Source organism: Silene latifolia, unplaced genomic scaffold (genome assembly GCF_048544455.1).
Source record: "Silene latifolia isolate original U9 population unplaced genomic scaffold, ASM4854445v1 scaffold_158, whole genome shotgun sequence".
NCBI classification, from domain to species: domain Eukaryota; kingdom Viridiplantae; phylum Streptophyta; class Magnoliopsida; order Caryophyllales; family Caryophyllaceae; genus Silene; species Silene latifolia.
In genome coordinates, this window is record NW_027413142.1 from 593,583 (window position 1) to 613,420 (window position 19,838).

At 44.8% G+C, this 19,838-nt stretch overlaps 2 protein-coding genes across 2 annotated transcripts; one reads left to right on the top strand and one right to left on the bottom strand.

The window, feature by feature from the left end:
• Positions 1-9,901: 9,901 nt before the first annotated feature.
• Positions 9,902-14,623, top strand: LOC141637931 (cysteine synthase 2). Its single transcript, XM_074447349.1, has 6 exons — positions 9,902-10,194; positions 12,084-12,158; positions 12,289-12,432; positions 12,692-13,081; positions 13,380-13,615; positions 14,044-14,623. The coding sequence occupies exons 1-6, from the start codon at positions 9,970-9,972 to the stop codon at positions 14,270-14,272; spliced, it is 1,299 nt and encodes a 432-aa protein (XP_074303450.1). The 5' UTR covers positions 9,902-9,969; the 3' UTR covers positions 14,273-14,623.
• Positions 14,624-15,074: 451 nt separating this feature from the next.
• Positions 15,075-18,170, bottom strand: LOC141637909 (uncharacterized). The gene is made up of 3 exons (XM_074447313.1): positions 17,893-18,170; positions 15,818-15,918; positions 15,075-15,487 (listed from the first exon to the last, which is right to left on the bottom strand). The coding sequence occupies exons 1-3, from the start codon at positions 17,942-17,944 to the stop codon at positions 15,209-15,211; spliced, it is 432 nt and encodes a 143-aa protein (XP_074303414.1). The 5' UTR covers positions 17,945-18,170; the 3' UTR covers positions 15,075-15,208.
• Positions 18,171-19,838: the final 1,668 nt, after the last annotated feature.

Here is a 19,838-nt window from a genome sequence, read left to right on the forward strand (position 1 = left end):
AAATGTTAGATTGGAAAAAGTTTGTGCTAGACTGTTAGTCTGTTACCCGCTGAGTTGGTATTAAAAAGGTTATTACCCATGAATTAACACGTCACACAAAGTGACATCCCCTTTTTGAATCTCGCCTTCAGTAACATTGATGTAACATCAAACTACCTGAAACCTATTATCTAGTTTGACGAATAGTTTTAGCCAAAATGTATTGTCTATTTCCTAATCAATAGTTATATAGGTTTGAAATCTATGTCAAAAAAATAGTTAATGGAATACAATTGATTGAACCCGAAGCAGTATTTTACTTAAAAGAGAAGTTTATTTCTTTGTTAATCATTCAAAAATCTCGATAAGACTTTCTAAATAAAAACTACCGTATAAAAACATGTAGTACCTCATAGTGACATGTATTGAGCGGTGTAGCTGTCAGGGTTTACTAAAATAATTTTTTTTCATAACTCCAGATACAATTTCTCAATTGTACCTTCTTATGGTTGTAGATTGTAGTGGACAATTAGGGAAAATTGAGTGCTTACGAATTTTAAACTAAGGTCATTAAAATTACCCCTTATAACTTTATTAGCTAAACTCTTATATTTGCTGGCAATTTTACTTTTATAACATGGCTACAATTTTTAGTTTAAGTTGATAATACTTGTCTTAAACTTAATACTATATGACACTACGTAGATGAGAAAAAAAGTCCCTCCTGTATATAATCAAGTGAGGGTATATTTGACATATGTCCATCTTAAGACGGATGATGTTGTTTTAAGAGAGACTTCATATAAACCTATTCAATGGATTAGATGGGCGGGTTCAATCACTTCGGATTTTGGAAAATCACGAATCGGGTCTATTTCGGTATTGTACGATTTCCAGGTAAGAAACAAGCCAGCTTTATATCAATCAATTGGTTCTGATGGGGCATATTCTGCACCGCTGACCAAGTCAACATATTGAGCAAGGTCAAAGATATCCACAGCAAGTCAACGACTTAGACGACCTAGCCGTCGACCCATCGGCTACCGCCAACTCCGGGTCCCGATGACAACCGCCCGGAACACATACCCGTACTCATATCCAAGACCCCTCGGCGGTGAGTCACCGGGGCCCGCCGCCACCATAGGTCCCTCGGCCGAGGGGTAGATCGATCTTTCCACCGCTAGCCACTTGGCCACTACGTGACAAAAGGTGAAGTCTATAAATACTCCTCAACCTTCATTGAGGAAAGGATCCAATCCAGAAATACACAACTTAACCTAAATACACTATTCATCTGGTATAATCTCCCTTATCTCTCTACAATATATTCCTAGCCAATTAACATACAACTTATACATCTAAGTTTACTGACTTGGGCGTCGGAGTGGGTACGCTTGGCTCAAAGCCAAGCCCTCAGTTCGTTCATTGTTGCAGGAGAGGCCGAGAGGAACGATTAAGGCCAAGGGAGAATCCAACCCAAGACATCATTCGACAAGCCACGGGTGGTAACTATACTTGCTCTGGAATTACACCCGGAACAATTGGCGCCGTCTGTGGGGATGGCATACTAAAAGCTAATAAAATCCCTTAAAAACACAAAACAAAAACCCACCCAAAAAGCTAAAAAAATGTCGAAACAAAGAAGAGGTGTTCGAATCGACGAGCCCTCCACCCAGATGATACCTTCAACAATTCTGGAGTCATGCAGCCCTCCACCGGCGGAGTGATCCAACCGGAGTTCGGGATGCCGATAACACCAGATGCGCCCGCCAACCAAGTCACCCTCATGGGACATGTGGTCGACGTGGCATTACTAAAGCAACTTCTAGACCTCATTGGTAGTACGTCGGCTCACACTGTCACACCGACAAGAGCGGCGGAACCCGCACAGAGACCGGGGCCTGTAATGTGACTCTAAGAGACTTGAATGGAGCGCTAGAAAAAGTTGGCCCTGTCAAAACGCCGGAAGAGCCTGAATGCAAGTGGTGGACACAAGTCCCGACCGCGCTCGCGGGAGGACAGCGTCACCGCAGCAGCCCACGAGGCTCGCCCGGAGAAATGAAGAAGTCCGACTCATCGAGTCGGAGAAGAAGAAGCCCGACTCGCGAGTCGGGAAGAAGTCCTTCCCGCCACGGGAGAGGAGCCGAACTAGGGCGTGAGGAGCCGATCGCCGCGTGCCGTTCGACACGTGGTCAGACAGCCCCTCAGCGACTACGTCCTAGAAATCCCGGTGCCAACTAAGCTAAAATTGCCACCCATATCGTACTCAGGAGAGGGCGACCCATCCGACCACGCGGAGGCTTTCGAGTCCCACATGTCGGTATGGGAACAGCCCGATGAGGTCTGGTGCCGTGTCTTCCCCACAACCTTGCATGGGATGGCACAAAGCTGGTACAAAGGACTCCCCGACGGATCGATATACGGGTATGGCGACCTGAGAGAGAGATTTTGGCCCAAGTATTCTCGCAATAAGAGGAGGGCCGTCGAAACATCGGACCTCCCGACTATCAAGGGAGGGAGGCGAGACTCTCCGAAGCTATGTGAAGAGGTTCGACGCCAAAGTTCAGCAGGTTCGGGATCCGAATAGCGAATCGCCGCCCACGGCCGATGAAAGGTCTCCGAGAGGGGACTTAAAAAATGAGCTCATCAAGTGCGGCGGCCAAAGACTAGACTCGCCGGGAAGATGGCCGACCAAGCCATTAAGGTGGAGGACTACCACAAGACAGGTAGGCCCAGTGCCGAGGCCGAGCACTCGAGAAAAGAAGAGCGCGGGGATAATCCGGATGAAAGACGCCGTGACGACAATAGGTCACGGTCCGATGAACGACGCCGTGAGAATAATAGGTCACGGGACAAACTGCCCGGGAGACAGGACTCGACGGGCACCGGGTGGAGTTCGGGAACGTACCACCAGAGGCGGTATAGTGATAAAACCCCACTCGTCGTATCAGCCGCCGAGGTCTTTGCCCTGAGCAAAAGCGAGGGCCAGAAGTGGGAGAAACCCCCCAAGCCAAAAAGTGACGGTGACACGAGCCAGTACTGTGAGTACCACGGCCACACCGGCCATTTAACCAACGACTGTCGGCATCTAAAGAATGCCATTCAAGAGCGATCCGGAAGGGGAGCCTCGGCAAGTACGTTGCCAAAGGCCAAAAGACCGACGCGGCAAAGACGGGTAAGAAATCCGTCTTCGAACGGATAGGAGTGATCCATGTTGTCATCGGGGCAACGAGAACGGAGGGTCCGCTCATGGGCACAAACGACACCTGAACGAGCTATATCAGGCCATCAACTTTGTGCCCAACACAGCGATCCCCGCTTCCAACATCCCCGATATAACCATCGGAAGGAAGGACTACGAAGGAGTCATCGCTCCTCACAGCGACCCACTTGTAGTCAATTTGGACATATCCAACCACCTGGTCAAGAGGTGCCTGATTGACACAGGCGCGTACACGAACATCATGTTCGTGGAGTGCTTCCTCGGCCTCTACCGAAAGTCAAGGACTTGAGCCCTCGCACCAACCCACTATACAGCTTCTCTGGGGCCGGCCGGTACCACTGGGATCAATCGGACTCCGTAACGTTCGGCGAAAAGAAAGCGGCTAAGAATGTCCTAGCTGAGTTCGTGGTCATCGACGGCTCGTCCGCCTACAACGTTCTCATAGGCCGAGTCACCCTGAGCGAGGCTGACGCAGTGATGTCCATCCGGGCCCTAACACTGATGTATGTCTCGGACCGGGGGGAAGCGCATAAGCTCGTCTCTAAAGACGAGAACGACGAGGTGGTCAACGTCCGGATAGCCGCCGGAGGATGCAACATGCAATCCCTCAAAGTGGCAAAGAAATCGAAAAAGGGAAAGGTCTATCCACAACGGGAGGGCGACCTCATGGATGTAACTAGTGGCCGACTAGGCCATTAGGACGCGGTAATCTCGGGAATAATCTATGTAGCGGCGGAGGTGTCCAAAAAGCATTTGTGGGCACCCCCGACGCATGTTTTTATCTAAATGAAGAATCATCCAAGTCTTCCATCGTAATGTTCGCTCTTCCCATAGTCACTAGGAAGCAGACGCCGACTCACCTGTCATACCGACAAGAGCGGCAGTCTTTATCGATAGCGAGATGTCGACTCACACCGTCATACCGACAAGAGCGGCAGTCTCTATGAAGAAACAGGCGCCGTCGCAGTCACCCCAAGTAGTAGACGCCACGGCAGTCACCCCAAGAGGTTTGACGTCGTCGCAGTCACTCCAAGTGGTAGACAACTAGACACCACGGCAGTCTCTATGAAGAAACGGGCGCCGTCGCAGTCACCCCAAGTAGTAGACGCCACGGCAGTCACCCTAAGAGGTTTGACGCCGTCGCAATCACTCCAAGTGGTAGACGCCACGGCAGTCTCTATGAAGAAACAGGCGCCGTCGCAGTCACCCCAAGTAGTAGACGCCACGGCAGTCACCCCAAGAGGTTTGACGCCGTCGCAGTCACTCCAAGTGGTAGACGCCACGGCAGTCTCTATGAAGAAACAGGCGCCGTCGCAGTCACCCCAAGTAGTAGACGCCACTAGCCACCCCAAGAGGTTTGACGCCGTCGCAGTCACTCAAGTGGTAGACACCACACTAATCGATAACAAGAAATAGATCTTTGGCTCACATTTGTCACACACCGACAAGAGCGCAATCACCGCTAGGGAAGCGGACACCTCGATGGCAATGACCAACGCAGTGATACTGCAGAGCGTTCAAAATGCCTTGGAAGCGTTAACACGATTGAGATACGCACTCTAGACTGCCTCGGCCAAGCCGAGGCGGGAACAAAAGAGACACTCAATTAATAACGTAAGGAGACAACCCAGACGAAGACATAGACGCTAAGGTACAATCGAGACGCACAAATACTAGCGCAAGAAAAAGAAGTGAGGTAAAAACCTCGGCCGGGCCGGAGGCAAAAGAAACGAGCTCTTATTAAGAATGTTCAACGAATTACAAGAAATTACAAGCATAAGCCAAAAGACAAAAGGTTACAGATATTATCTCCCTATGTCCGTTGTTGCTCACCATCAACAGCGATAATGAATGCACTTTCTTCGACGGGTAACCAAAGAGCTCTCTTGCGGCCTCGGCTCACAAGACCTCGGCCTTAGCCTCGGCAGCCTCACTGCCCTTGCCCGCTGACTTCCTCCGTGGCCTCTTTAGCCTTCTCAAGAAGAGTCGCCTTCTCGGCCGCCTCCTTCTCCGCCTTCTCTCCTCACCGCCTCTTTAGCCTTCTCCGCCACGGCCTTCTCCTTGGCTTCGAGCTTGTCATCAAGCAAGACGTCATATCTATCCCACGGAAAGGAACCATCAAGAGGGAAGAGCTCTTCAATCACTTCCTAGCACTCCTTCGGCCAAATCCCGGAATTCAAAGACACATGTTAGGGAGCATGACGGTTTGAAGCATCTCAATGTCCTTCTCCTTTTGCCTAATGACGGCCTCTTTGCTCCGAACCACCTCCGACCGGGCCTTAAACAGTCCCCGGATTCATTCCTCTCTGGAGGTAGAGGTCGGCGTGCCTCCGAACAAGTTTACACTTCTCCGGCGACTTAGCGCCTTCGGGCTGCCGCAGCCTCGGCCTTGGCTCTCTCAAGAAGGACCTCCTTTTCAACGTCCCCGCCTAAGTTTTCTTTCAGCCCAAGAGCGCCCTCTCAAAGATCTCCCCTAAGCCTCTCGCTCATTGAGAAGATCTGCTTTGCCTTCGCGGCCACCTTCTTAGTGGCATTAAGCTCAAAAGCGGATTGAGCCACGGCCTTCTCTCCCGCTCTACGATACGAGCACCGGTAGAAGACTGTTCCACCTCGCCACTCCTTGATCGGCCCGTGCCCTCATCTATGAGTGGGAGAAGGAAACCTTCGGGATGAAGGGACGGTGGTGACCCTTTGATCACCTAACAGGCGGGAGAAGGAAACCTTCGGGATAAAGGGACAAGTGGTGACATTTTGATCACCTACTGCGGTGGGGGAGGAAAACCTTCGGGATGAAGAGTTCACGGTGACGTGTTGATCACCAGCCGCACAGTAACTCCCCTCCACTTGCCGCCCAACAGGAGCGGCGGACGATCGCGGCCGATCTACAAAATTTAAAGTAGGCATAAGTATCGACATACGCAGACATACGAGAGCTCCTGTCACGAGCGGCGCCTAAGGAACCAGCTAAATCTGAAGCCACAGATAGAACAATACCGTGCTTGGCCTTCTTGGCCGAAAGACGCGTTTCCTCGTCAGCAGCAGAATCAACGGTCGCGGTAAAGGCCGTCTGCTTTCTTTTACGGACAAGGGGCGACCCCTCCTCCTCGTCGGAGTCATCCCCGTTGGAGATATAAACGATCTCCACCGTCTTCTTCTGAACAGGGGGGATGGAAGGCGGAGCCGATGTCGACGCCACCACCGCCGAGGACTTCGTTTTTCGCGTGTGGCGCGGCACGTTACTAACGACCTTCGCCTGGGTCTCCACCGCACTCAAGCTTTTTAGCCGATGCTCCATGAGATCAGTCGGCGACCTCCTGCGGTCATTGGGGAGAGCTTTGGGACGTAAGTTAGCAACGGTCTTATCTTTGTTCAGCCCCATTCTCCGGAGGATATCCTCAGACAGGTCCGGTCCAAAATGGCCTGCGAAGGAAACGAAGCAAGAATTAAGTAGAAGAAATAAATCAAAGTTCAAAGACACAATGAGAACGGTGATGGGCCTCACACCGACCCCACTCACCCCGCGCTAGGGCCGGTATGAGGCCGACATGGCAAAGCGGCTCGTCCTGAAGAATGATCTCGCGTCGGGGATCCATCTTTTCGGCAGCCCACTCTTGTCCAACTCAAAAGCCTCATCGCGTTTTCGTCCTCCGTAAGAAGGACCTTGCCGACGTCCATTTTAAGCTTCTTCCGGAGACCCATCCGTCATGCTCCGCCTTAGTCTCGCACCGCAAATTAACTCGGTCTTTGAAAGTCGCGGGCGCGGATAGTCATCCAAGCACCTTAACGTACACCCACCGACCCCGCCCCTTGCAAGAGGAAAGTTTGTCAACAGAGACATAACCCTTCTCCGTGTGCACACGTACCACCGGCGCGCCGAGAATGACGGCCGGAGGTAATGAAGTCGGCGAAATAAGTTCACCGTTGGGGCCTCCCCCTTGAAGAGACAAAGCCGGACAAAGCCGACTATGGCCCTCATAGCCAATGGGTGCGGTTGGGCAACAAGAACGTTCATGGCCTTAATAATGGCCATAACATGCTCGTTCAGCGGAAATCGGAGCCCGTACTCCAAGTGCCGCATGTATACGCCGGTGTGGCCCGGGGGAGAGCAACAGACAAACGACCCTCCTCAGGGATAACAATTTCGTAGCCCTCACCAAAGAAGAAATGTTTCTCGAAAAATATCTCACGTAACAGCGGGCTAACTTATGGGTCCAAGCACGGTCAAGACGGACTTTACGGGCGTCACCATGATCCATAACGTACTCCCTCGCCTTACTAGGACGAGCCCTTTCAGCATCATCATCAAAATCGTCTGGCTCATCATCGACATCGGAGTCATCCTCCCATTCCTCCAGAATACGAGGATCGACTTCGGGAGAAGGAGACCTAGGGCCCCTGTGCCTTGTCGAGGAGGTCGTCCCCGACGCCGCTTACTAGGCCCGGCATCGACGAGAAGACATGTTTACAATGAACTTACAAAATTAAGAATTGGAAAGTTTGTTTACCTTGAAGAAAACGCTCACGAGTAACAAACTCGGAAATTAGAAGACAAAGAAACCCTTGGAAGTTTAGAGAGAAGAAAATTTTGGAGAATGAAATTGGTGGCCAATTTTTCAGAGCAACTGCCCTATTTATAGGGAAAAGCCCATGAAGCAGGCCAATCGGCGAACGACCCATGAAGCGTCAACCAATCGGCGTGCGGACACGTGTCGAACATGCAACCACGGATGTCAATCGTTGCAACAACGATTGAGTGTCAATCAATGCAACGGTGACCAAGCGTCTTCAACACGCCTATTCATATCTCCTTGCCTATTCACCTTCCTCAACAAATTCCCAAGCATCCGTTCTCCGCCGGCCACATGATCAACCAAGCTAGACAAGCACGGCCGGGGGCAATCAAAAACTACCTAAGACTCTCAAACCCGGTCTCGACCGGCGTCCTTTCTTTTTTCCACATCGGATGCCCAATACACATCCATGTGGAGGGGGGATATGGTACGGCCTAAGAAAGACCAGGCAGAGGCAAAAGAAGCCGCCGCAGAAGAAGCCGATGCAGAAAATTTCCTACAAACTACTTGCGCAGAATATACGCTCGTACGTACATCGAAGCCCATACCACGGCATGACTACGCTGGGGCAAATTGATGGGGCATATTCGCACCGCCGACCAAGTCAACATATTGAGCAAGGTCAAAGATATCCACAACAAGTCAACGACTTAGACGACTAGCCGATGCGACCCATCGATCACTCGCTAACGGGTCCCGCATGACAACCCGCCACCGGAACACATACCCGCGTACTCATATCCAAGACCCCTCGGCGGTGAGTCACCGGGGCCCGCCGGCCAGCCATAGGTCCCTCGGCCGAGGGGTAGATCGATCTTTCCACCGCTAGCCACTTGGCCACTTGGCCACACGTGACAAAAGGTGAAGTCTATAAATACTCCTCAACCTTCATTGAGGAAAGGATCCAATCCAGAAATACACAACTTAACCTAAATACACTATTCATCTGGTATAATCTCCCTTATCTCTCTACAATATATTCCTAGCCAATTAGCATACAACTTATACATCTAAGTTTACCGACAGGCGTCGGAGTGGGTACGCTTGGCTCAAAGCCAAGCACTCGCCTTCGTTCATTGTTGCGGCAGAGAGGCCGAGAGGAACGATTAAGGCCAAGGGAGAATCCAACCCAAGACATCATTCGACAAGCCACGGGTGGTAACTATACTTGCTCTGGAATTACACCCGGAACAGGTTCAATTATTACACGTACATGACAAGGAGTGACTATTTTATATGATATTTATTTGAGTAATTAATCATGTGTAAGATTATGTTTTAAAATAAATATAAGTATATTAATTCTAAAAATTTAAAGCTTCAATTATTTTTATACCTGTTTACTGCCTTTAAACACATTTTTGGGATATTTTACGGTGTACCCTCGTGGTTTTCGGTTTTCTACGTTATACCCCTCATTTTTTTATATTCTACAGTGTACCCCTAAACTCTATACGTTAGTCTATATCATGGCCTTATTTATTATCTTTGTTAACTTAGTTTCTTAAATGACCTATTAAATCGTCTATTTATCATCCAAATTACTCGATAACCTAATTTTTTACTTATTAGTTTGCCGAATTACTTATTAGCCCAAGAAATAGTATACGAAACTAACTAAAAGGACAAAAAATCTCCATTGTCATGTCATGGATCATAATAGATATTTTTAATAGTAGTTGGTGCTTATTAAAAGTGATATGTGATGTTACTCATATAGAATGGTGATATACAATTAATATGTCAGAATAAAGGTCAAAGTACGGTCGTTTGATACTGATAAAGTTAATAGAGAGTTAAACGGGGTTATATTGGAGAAATAAGTAAGAAGTTTAGGGGTACAATGTAGAATTACAAAAAAAAGAGGGGTACAACATAGAAAATCGAAAAACTCAAGGGTACACCGTAGAATATCCCTACATTTTTTATAATAAATTTACCCATTTGTAGGTCGGGTCACAAGTCAAGCAGGTATTGATCCTAAATGTACGGGTTATTATCGGATCAGGTTATTTCCGGGCTGAAAAAAGCGAGTTATTTCCGGGCGAATTTCGGTAGATTTTTCGAGTCGGGTCATCTGTTGACGGGTTTAACTTTACATTTTGGGCCGTAAAATTGATATCCAAACTTCAACTAAACCCATGGAAAACGAACAAGCTAGTAATTTTAGTGAGGGTTGAACACAGAAACTAAACCATGGCGCATGAGAAGTGCAGCCATGGCGGTATAGTTAGTTGTATAGCCATTGTTTCCCTTTCTTTAACCGCCATATCTTACTTCATCATCAATAAACGAACCCACAAAACAACCAAACTCAAATCCTATAATAAACCCAGAAAACTTGTTTCTGGAATTGTTGGTGCTATTGGTAACACACCTTTGATCAGGATTAATAGTCTTTCTGATGCTACTGGTTGTGAGGTTTAGCTTCTTCACCTTTTTATCGGGTTTATGTTAATCTTCCCGTCTTAATCATTTGTTTACTTTTTTATTATTATCCGTGATTTTTCTCCATTGAATTTTTGAATTTTATACTGTTTGTTAGGTTAAGTTTCTTTACTATTTTATCGGGTTTATGTTATTCATCTGTCGTAATTATTTGTTTACTTTTTTGTTCTGTGCGTGACGTATTTTAATTAAAGGTAAATAAATGATTGAGACAGCGGGAGTATATGGGTTGTTCTAGTGATTTTTCTCCATTGAATTTTTGAATTTTTTACTTCATTTGTCCCGGTTATTTGTTTACCTTTTATATTCTTTGTGAGGAGTATTTTAATCAAATGTAAACAAATGACTGGGAACGAGGGAGTAACAGCCTCCGTCCCGGTCAACTATTTATGTTTCTGAATTTCTATATATAGTTGTGATGAGGTGTTTGATTGACAAACATGGAATGATCAGCTTTTGCGTTTGCTCGAATCCATAACTTTGCAATGTGGTAGAGAGTTTAGAATACCGCTGTCTCGGGCTCTCAGGGCCTGTTTAAGGCCATAGAGGGACTTGTTGAGTTTACACACTTTGTCACCCAAGCGGAACCAGTTGGATGATCTAATTCAGTAGAATACCCTTGAGGAATTTTCATGTACACTTCCTTTAGAAAGGCGTTGATGAGATCCATTTGGCAAATGAACCACCCTTTACGAGCTCTTACAGAAGCAAGTAGCAACTGGGGCAAAAGTTTCTTGATAGCTAACCCCATGTCGTTGCCTGAACCCTTGAACCACAAGCCTGGCTTTGTAGCGTTCGAAGGATAGGGGTGATAAACAAAGTAGGCTTCTTGAGGGGACGATCGGAGTTGGCCAAATGTGCAAACATTTCTTTCCTCTTCTCTATTAGCTGAGCTTCGGATGAGTACCTGCAACAAGACACACTTGAAGAACAAGTAGATAAATCTTACTCTGAGAGTCGGATTTGTAAGCTACATTATCTTTACTGCTGCCAAAAACGAAAAAGAAAAAAATTGCGTCCATCGGGTTTATATTCAATTTTTAAACTTATTAGAAGTCAATCTGTGAAGAAGATCAGGGGAGTTGGAACTGATAATGCCACGGAGTTTGTTGAAGGAGAGTGGAATAGTTTGTTTACTTTGTTATTGCACTTTTTCCCCAACTGAGCTTAGAAAGCTTATTCTTTGGCTGTCCAAACATTGAATGGACATTTACATGGGGTTTTGCTTGGTTCATTTTAGAATTACATGGAGTATCTAACATTGTTGGATAAAGAACGAGGGAAGGCTATGTTATTGAACTGAGAAATACATTGAGCATTGAATTGTCGTGAAGCGAAAAGACCATGTGTAGGGTATTTTAGGTGAAAATTTTCTTGTTTTAGCATAATTGAGTAATGTGGTTTCTTATTTTTTTTTTTTTTTTGCCATCTGTGAAATGTGTGTCTTTGTAGATGTATAAAAGTAAGTTTCTGTAGGGAAAATTCTTTGGGGAAGTTGCACTTTAGAGCTGACTGAATACAAATTCCGAAAGGATAAACTAAGTGTCCTTGAGTTATTCTCAAATTTACAAACTGTTTCTCTGAGTGTATGGAAATGGAAGTCTTTCAGTAGTTTGATTTCTATATAGTAGTTTTAAAAAGAACGTAATGGCCAATGGGTTAATGAAGATGATGATTTGTCTTCAAAAGAACGTTACATCTTTCCAATATGTTTGGACCAATATAATGCAGTTGTAAACATTGTTTATTTTTCATTTTGTCATGCACTCATGGCAATATTGCATGACTACTGGATTACCTTCGTTATGGAACTATTAATTTCGTAAATGGTTTCTGCTGATTCTGTGATTCTGGTTGAACAGATTCTTGGGAAGGCTGAGTTCTTGAATCCAGGGGGAAGTGTAAAGGATAGGGTTGCTGTCAAAATCATTGAAGAGGTATGTCAACTTTTATAACACAATATAAGTTTCAGATGTGTTGTCCTTGAGCCTGTCTTGTCGCTGTTCTCTTGATTTTATCGCAATTTGTTATGTATGAGGGATGCATATATTCTGCTGACATTTTCAGGCCTTTGCTTCTGGGCTTCTAGCTCAAGGTGGAGTTGTTACAGAAGGTAGTGCCGGAAGTACTGCTATCAGTCTTGCTACGGTGGCTCCTGCTTATGGATGCAAATGTCATGTCGTGATTCCAGATGATGCCGCTATCGAGAAAGTATGTTCAGAACTCTCTAATAGTGCGAATAAGCATCTTTTTTTGTAAAGGTCATAGTTGTACTTCGTTTCTCATTATTAGTTCCCAAATTCTCAAATGAGACCTCAAATAGCATTCTTGATGGACCATTTCATTTATTTACTAATAATTCGTTAATACAATACACCTCTTTAATCTCTTATTAATGGTATATCTCACGACTTTTAGCAGAAGACTAACTTTGCTGGTATATGTCCTCCCCCACCCATACATATTTCAGTCTCAGATCATTGAGGCTCTTGGAGCAACTGTTGAGCGAGTCAGGCCAGTTTCTATCACTCACAGAGACCACTTTGTCAATGTGGCTAGAAGACGAGCGGCCGAAGCCAATGAATTGGCAGCCATGCGCTCTAAAAGCGATCAAAGACCTATAAAGGAACCCGAGTTTATGAATGGTGAAACAATTGAAGAAGAGAAGAAAAGTTACATATTCTCAAATGAGTGTACTGGAGGTTTCTTTGCTGACCAATTTGAGAATTTGGCTAATTTTCGAGCACACTATGAGGGTACCGGGCCTGAAGTTTGGGAGCAAACTGACGGAAAGCTGCATGCATTTGTAGCCGCAGCTGGAACAGGAGGCACAGTAGCTGGTATCTCCCAATTTCTCAAGGTAAATCTCACTTTAAATTAGTCATCAGCTCTTTTCTTATACGATAACAACTGAGCATGAGTTTTATATAATTCGGTTAGTGTAAAATGCATTATTGTTTGGAACCGTGAATATGAAGTGAATCATTGAAAAGAATTACACGTAGAGAAAATCAGAAACAATAAAGAGCGATCAGAAGAAAAGAGATGGAAGTAAAAATGTGTGAGAACCTTTTGAAAGAGAGTTAACCCGAGATTCAAATGAGACAGCTATTTCGACTTATTATTGAAAAGTTACTTTAATTTGCACTGCCTGCCAGGAAAAAGATGCAAATATAAAGTGTTTCCTGATTGACCCTCCTGGCTCTGGCTTGTTCAATCGAGTAACAAGGGGTGTGATGTATACGAAAGAGGAGGCGGAAGGAAAGAGGCTAAGAAATCCCTTTGACTCTATAACTGAAGGGATTGGTATCAACAGGTTAACTCAGAATTTCATGATGGCTAAGCTAGATGGTGCTTTCCGAGGAACAGACAAGGAAGCTGTTGAGATGTCCAGGTTAGCTACTTAGCTTATTACCTTAATGATTTCTAATCATGCAGAATTTCCCCGCCAACAGTTTACATATTTTCATTTTGTTCTAGGTGATCCAGTAGTTTACGTTTCTTTTAGACACGTATAGAGTATAGGCGGCTATGTTACTCAGACTCGTCTACTTGTATCCGACAAAATACGTATCGGAGTATCGGGTACGGCTATTTTGTGCGAAAATTTCAATATTTTGGTCCAAAATGAAGTATCAAAGTATCGTATCGTATCCGACAAAATACGTATCGGATATGGAATACAGAAACTAAGTGAAGTATCGGAGTAAAATAGATAGGCGGTGCAGAATGAATTTTTGGAGTAATAAGTTTTAAGTATTCTTCTTTACTCCTTTATGCCTAAAATATCTCTTTCGGTTTTTAAACCTTTACTTTTGTTAGGTATCTTTTGAAGAAAGACGGGCTTTTCTTAGGTAGCTCTTCAGCAATGAATTGTGTGGGAGCTGTGAGGGTGGCACAAGCCCTTGGTCCGGGCCATACAATTGTAACAATTTTATGCGACAATGGAATGAGACACCTTAGCAGATTTTACAAAACCGAGTACCTCTCTCCTCTTGGATTGATGCCCTCGGCGTCTGGATTGGAATTTATGGGTCTCGTAGGCAAATAGGGTACGAGATCAATAACCATTAGTATTTTTTTGGAGAAAGAAAATCAATGGCCAATCCTTGGAGGTTCAAGACAGCTCAAGGCTTATTCTTCGGGTTCACGAAGGCAGTATTATTGGCGCGGATGTGTATTGTACTGATCTCGGTTATTGTTTTGCCAACCACTTTTGCTGCTATATATTGACCTGAAAATGATTTTTGTTTAGGCGAGCAAGATAGATACCGATGTATGAGAATGTGTTTGTGTCGAGAATTGTTTGAAATCTAAGGCCAAGGCCTTGCCTGAATTCGCTTCTATTTTGTCATGTACTTTCCGCAAGTGCCCAAGTAAAACAGTTGGTTTTTAGCTACAGTTTCAGAGTACTGATGAGTTCTTAAAGAGCGAGTGCACCTGAGATGTAACACGGGCATCAAAAGGCCTGAGAGTGGATTGTATTTATCATATTCGAAATTATCTAAAACAAATCCGACTTTCTTGACAGACCAAATCCAAATCTGCTACAAAAACAGAATTATGTTGAACCTGTGAGCGGCCCTGTGAAGGGTGTATAAATGTATAATACACGCGTGTGTACACGCTACACACCCTTTTAACACCAGTGCAGGTGCGAGTTTCTCACCCAGCATTTTTGTTACTGTTTTTTGAGTCGGAAATACTAATGCAGTAGGTTATGAGTCAAGGAGGTTAGCTCTGACAAAATCCATCAGAGATTGATCGCAATGTCAAGAGTACTCTCAGCTCTTATATGTAGATGTGCAGGCCCAAATAGCCAAGAAAGATACTCCAGTGAATAACCACAACCATTTACGTATAACCAAAGTACGCTAATATAGATTAAACAGTCGTGTAGCTAAAAGTAGTCGATCTCTTCAACTTAAAGTAAACAAGTTTATATGATCCCTTGGAAATTGTTCTGTATTACAGTCAAACTCGTCTGTTACTGAGACTTCAAACGGTTGAAAAGGGATTCATCGCAGTGTGGGTCGAGCCACTCCTTGGCTGAACCTCTGGACATCTTTGCACTCGTTTTACCACCACCACCAATAAGCTCTCGCAAAGTCTCAACTTTATTCTCTCGCCCTGAGCTGCTGGTTTTCTTATCTGCTTCTTTTAGCTTCTGTTTGAAGCGTTGCTTTCGACTGGTAGAAGGATTTGGCTCTTGTTTTGGTTGAGGAGGAGCACCGTGGGGTCCTAAGTAGATATGTTCCAGAGTATCCTGCCAAAAAAAGAGTTTTAAGTAGCGAGAACATGTAACAACATCACACCAATGTTAACAACACGAGTTTCTGGATGACCCTTTATAAAAACTGCACATAGAATTACATCGAATGATTGCAACTTCAAATAAACAAGTGCGTGAGTTAGTGAGCTATTTTGCATTATTCCATCATAAAACCAAAACCAAACAGTAGCAAAGTTTTGACTACATTAAAGATCATGTAGTGAGAGCGGGCATTCAAGCAAAATCCCAAAACATATACAAGAACAGGGACGTCAAGCAAGGCAGCCCTCTTTCCCATACAAAAAAGAAAAAAAGAGAACTTACTTCGACTGGAGGGTTCTTGGAATCCTCTACTTTCAATGCCTCGAAATTATTGCGATCAGGGCTTTCGATTCCGAAGCTGGGAATTACAAAGCCTTCAGTATCTGTATGAAGGATGAAAATTAATTAATTAATTATATATACCAAAATACTACTCCGTAACTACTACAGTACTCCATGTACAATGCAACTATGTGCAGTAACACCACAGGACAAAGCAATAAAAATCTAAATTAAAAAAACAGAAAGACTGCAACGACAAAATGAGTAATATAGAAAAGAACACGAATGTGGCTCACAGAAGTGAAAACTGCACAAATTGGCATATGAAACAACACAATAAAATGAATAAAGAACAATAATATTTTCTGCATCATGAGCTTAAAGCGTTAATCCCCAATCATCTTGTTCACAATATCCCTTGGGAATAGTCTCCAGGTCTTTCATTTCTAGCGAGTATCAGCAACCAGGCTGGAATTCAATCCGAACTGAACAGATATATGTTTTACAGATTCATAGCCCAAAGTTCCTCAAACAGATGCAACTATTCAACTAATGCTGTGACAAGGACATGGCATGAGACCATCCTATTGAGTTTCCCCAACTACTATTGATTGGCAATGTATTTATTGTATTACGGAGTAACATTGATCAAGAGGCTGGGTAAAGGTGTCAAGTTTCCTTAACGAATTGCAACACAAGACAGTGGCTAAATTTCCTCTTTGACAATGATCAAGTTTCCTTCGACCGAGTTTTCAAATAACAAGAAGAAACTATGACTCCAAATTCCCACAGTCTCCCCCAATCCTACAACAGTGCCGAGTTGCCGACACAACCAATGCTAAACCAACATCAGAACAATAATACATGGATTGTGCTTTCACAAAGTTAATAAAGCAAACCCACACAAAGCATCAAACCTGTTACACATTCAACTACCAGTCTACCACCACGAACCGTCTCATGAACAAGTCAAAGCAAGGTTCTTTGCAAGTGACTATAACATCAAGTGCTTGCTCCAATTTTTTCCCATCAAGGCGAACCGTGATCAGTGAAACTTAATACCATAAACCCAAACTCCCCAACAAAGCAGTGGCGGAACTACAGGGGCAGTCGCCCCTGAGCAACACTTGAACCCCTCATTTTAAATCAAAATATGCATATTGCTATAAAAATAGCCGAGTCCAAAACTTATACACGCACCCATATATCGGATAACTTCTAAGTCTGATTAACATAGCCGAGCAATGATTAATTAGAAAACTTTAGTCAAATTTTTCGATAAATTTTTACTTTACTGTATTTCACTAAGGGTGTGTTTGGATGGGGTGATTTGGAGGGAAAAGAAAGGGAGGGAGAGTAGGGAATTTAAAATCTCTTGTTTGGATAGCAAATAAGGGTGGAGGGAAATGGAGGGGGAGAGATTTGGAGGGATCTATTTTCCCTCCTCCAAGGCAAATCAAAATCTCTCCACAATAGGCAAGATTTGGAAGGAAATTGTATCCAAACACCCACTCCTCATTTACCCTCCCCTTCCCTTACCTCCCTTTCTCTTCCCTCCTTCCCCCTCCCTTTCCCTCCACTTTTGCTATCCAAACACACCCTAAGGATGTGTTTGGATAGCAAAAGTGGAGAGAAGGGGAGGCGAGGGGGAAGGAGGGAAGGGAAAGGGAGAGAAGGGAAGGGGAGGTGAAATGGAGTGTGTGTGTTTGGATACAATTTCCCTCCAAATCTTGCCTATTGTGGAGAGATTTTGATTAGGCGAGGAGGGAAATTGGATCCCTCCAAATCTCTTCCCCTCCATTTCCCTCCACCCTCATTTGCTATCCAAACAAGAGATTTTAAATTCCCTACTCTCCCTCCCTTTCTTTTCCCTCCAATTCCCTCAATCCAAACACATCCTAATAGTTCATCCCAAAAAATTCCGGCTTCTAACTAACTATAAATCCTGGTTCCGCTACTAGTCGAAGCAAACCCTAACTAAACATTAGATAACAAAATCATAACCAAAAACAAAATTATCGGAAATTGGATAACAGTATGAGATGAAAAGAGGGGAAATGAAGAAATTGAAATACCCCATTCATCTTGATCGACAGGAGAAGTAGATTGGGGAGAGGATTGGTCCATGGAACAGCGACGATCATCGATTTTCGCAATCACAGGGCGATTAAGCCCAGTGTATCTTCAATCAACAAGCTTTTGATTGTCGATTTGATAAGATAAATGTAGGGTTTTCGGGATAGAAATTGAAAACCCTAATTATTCCGACGAACCCTAGAAAGGTATGTTATCAATGTTATGATAGGGGCGAATCTGATACGATTGAGATTGAGGCGAATTGTCCAATCTGCCCTCCAACAAAAATCTAACAATCCGTTTTACCCAAACCTTTTCAAATTTCGACCCAACCTGTTTTTTAGGGTTAAGACCTGAAAATCTCAACCCGTGACCCATTCAACCCGAATGCAAAATGAACGTTGTTTAATGGTTGAAACACATCCCGAGCGGGTTAACTCGTTGGGTAAAAATAAATCAAAATTTTTATTAAAATATTATATTTATATATTATATTTGAAAAAAATATAACTTTATATCGCAAACGCGAATAAAAAATAAATTTTATAGTTTTTTTTAACCTTTAATGATAAATTATTTATTAAAATAATTTAATGTCAATAATTCTTTTAATATAATTATTGTTGATGGGGCATATTCTGCACCCGCTGACCAAGTCAACATATTGAGCAAGGTCAAAGATACCCACAGCAAGTCAACGACTTAGACAGCCTAGCCGACGCAGCCCGTCGGTCTGTCTCTTGGGTCTCGGCTGGTACAACGGCTAGCCGGGGCACATATCCGCGAACTCATATCCAAGATCCCTCGGCGGCGAGTCAACAGGGCCCGCCGGCCTGACATAGGTCCCTCGACCGAGGGTAGATCAGTCTTTCCACCTGCTAGCCACTTGACCACTACGTGACAAAAGGTGAAAGTCTATAAATACTCCTCAACCCTCATTGAGGAAAGGATCCACAATTTAACCTAATAATCACTATTCATCTGGTAATATCTTCCTTATCTCTCTACAATATATACTTCGCCAAGTAACAACAACTTATCCTTTAAGTTTACTGACTTGAGCGTCGGAGTGAGTTTGCTCGGTCCAAAGCCGAGCCCTCAGTTTGTTCATTGTTTCAGGAGACCGCAAGGAAGAGTCAAACAAGGACGTCATTCTACAAGCATAGGTGGTAATAAATAACTGCTCTGGAATTACACCCGGAACAATTGGCGCCGTCTGTGGGGAGGGATACTAGAAGCTAGTCACATTCATTCCCAAACAAAAAAAAACACGAAACAAAAACCCACCCAAAAAGCTAAGGAGATGTCGAAACAACCAGAGAAGGTGCTGGTGGAAAATGAATTCTACCAGGATGACACATTCCACAACTCTGAAATCGGGCAGTCCCCCACCGGCCGTATCACTGATACGACGAACGGGATGCCAAAGGAACAAGATACACTGCTGCCCGCCGACCAAGTCACTATCATGGGACATACGGTCGACGCAGCTAAGCTGAAGCTACTCCTGGACCTAATAGGTAGCACGCCGGCTCACACTGTCACTCTGACAAGAGCGGGTGCACCCGGACAGGAGACCAGGGTCCAAAATGTGACTCCGAGAAACTTGAACGAAGCACTGGAGGAAGCTGACCCTGTCAAGACGCCGGGGGAGCCCAGAGTGGTAGTGGTCGACATAAGTCCTTCCCGAACTCGCGGGAGGACGGTGTCGCCGCAGCACCGACGAGGCATCCCCCAGAGGAGTGAAAGAAGTCCGACTCGTCAGAGTCGGAGAAGAAGAAGCCCGACTTACCTGAGTCGGAGAAGAAGCCCTTCCCGCTACGAGGAGAGGAGCAGGACTAGGAACGCGAGGAGCCGATCGCCGCGTGTCACTCGACACGTGGTCAGACAGCCCCTTAGTGCGTACGTCCTTGAAACCATCGTGCCAACCAAGCTAAAGTTGCCG

Excerpts from the sequence above, each read along its gene's own strand:
- LOC141637931 (XM_074447349.1), top strand. The coding sequence starts at position 9,970 with ATGGCGCATGAGAAGTGCAGCCATGGCGGTATAGTTAGTTGTATAGCC. Across the intron at positions 12,433-12,691 it reads ATGATGCCGCTATCGAGAAA|TCTCAGATCATTGAGGCTCT; the intron begins GTATGTTCAGAA and ends TACATATTTCAG. Across the intron at positions 13,616-14,043 it reads GAAGCTGTTGAGATGTCCAG|GTATCTTTTGAAGAAAGACG; the intron begins GTTAGCTACTTA and ends TACTTTTGTTAG.
- LOC141637909 (XM_074447313.1), bottom strand. The coding sequence starts at position 17,944 with ATGGACCAATCCTCTCCCCAATCTACTTCTCCTGTCGATCAAGATGAA. Across the intron at positions 15,919-17,892 it reads TGTCGATCAAGATGAATGGG|ATACTGAAGGCTTTGTAATT; the intron begins GTATTTCAATTT and ends TCCTTCATACAG. Across the intron at positions 15,488-15,817 it reads CCAAGAACCCTCCAGTCGAA|GATACTCTGGAACATATCTA; the intron begins GTAAGTTCTCTT and ends TTTTTTTGGCAG.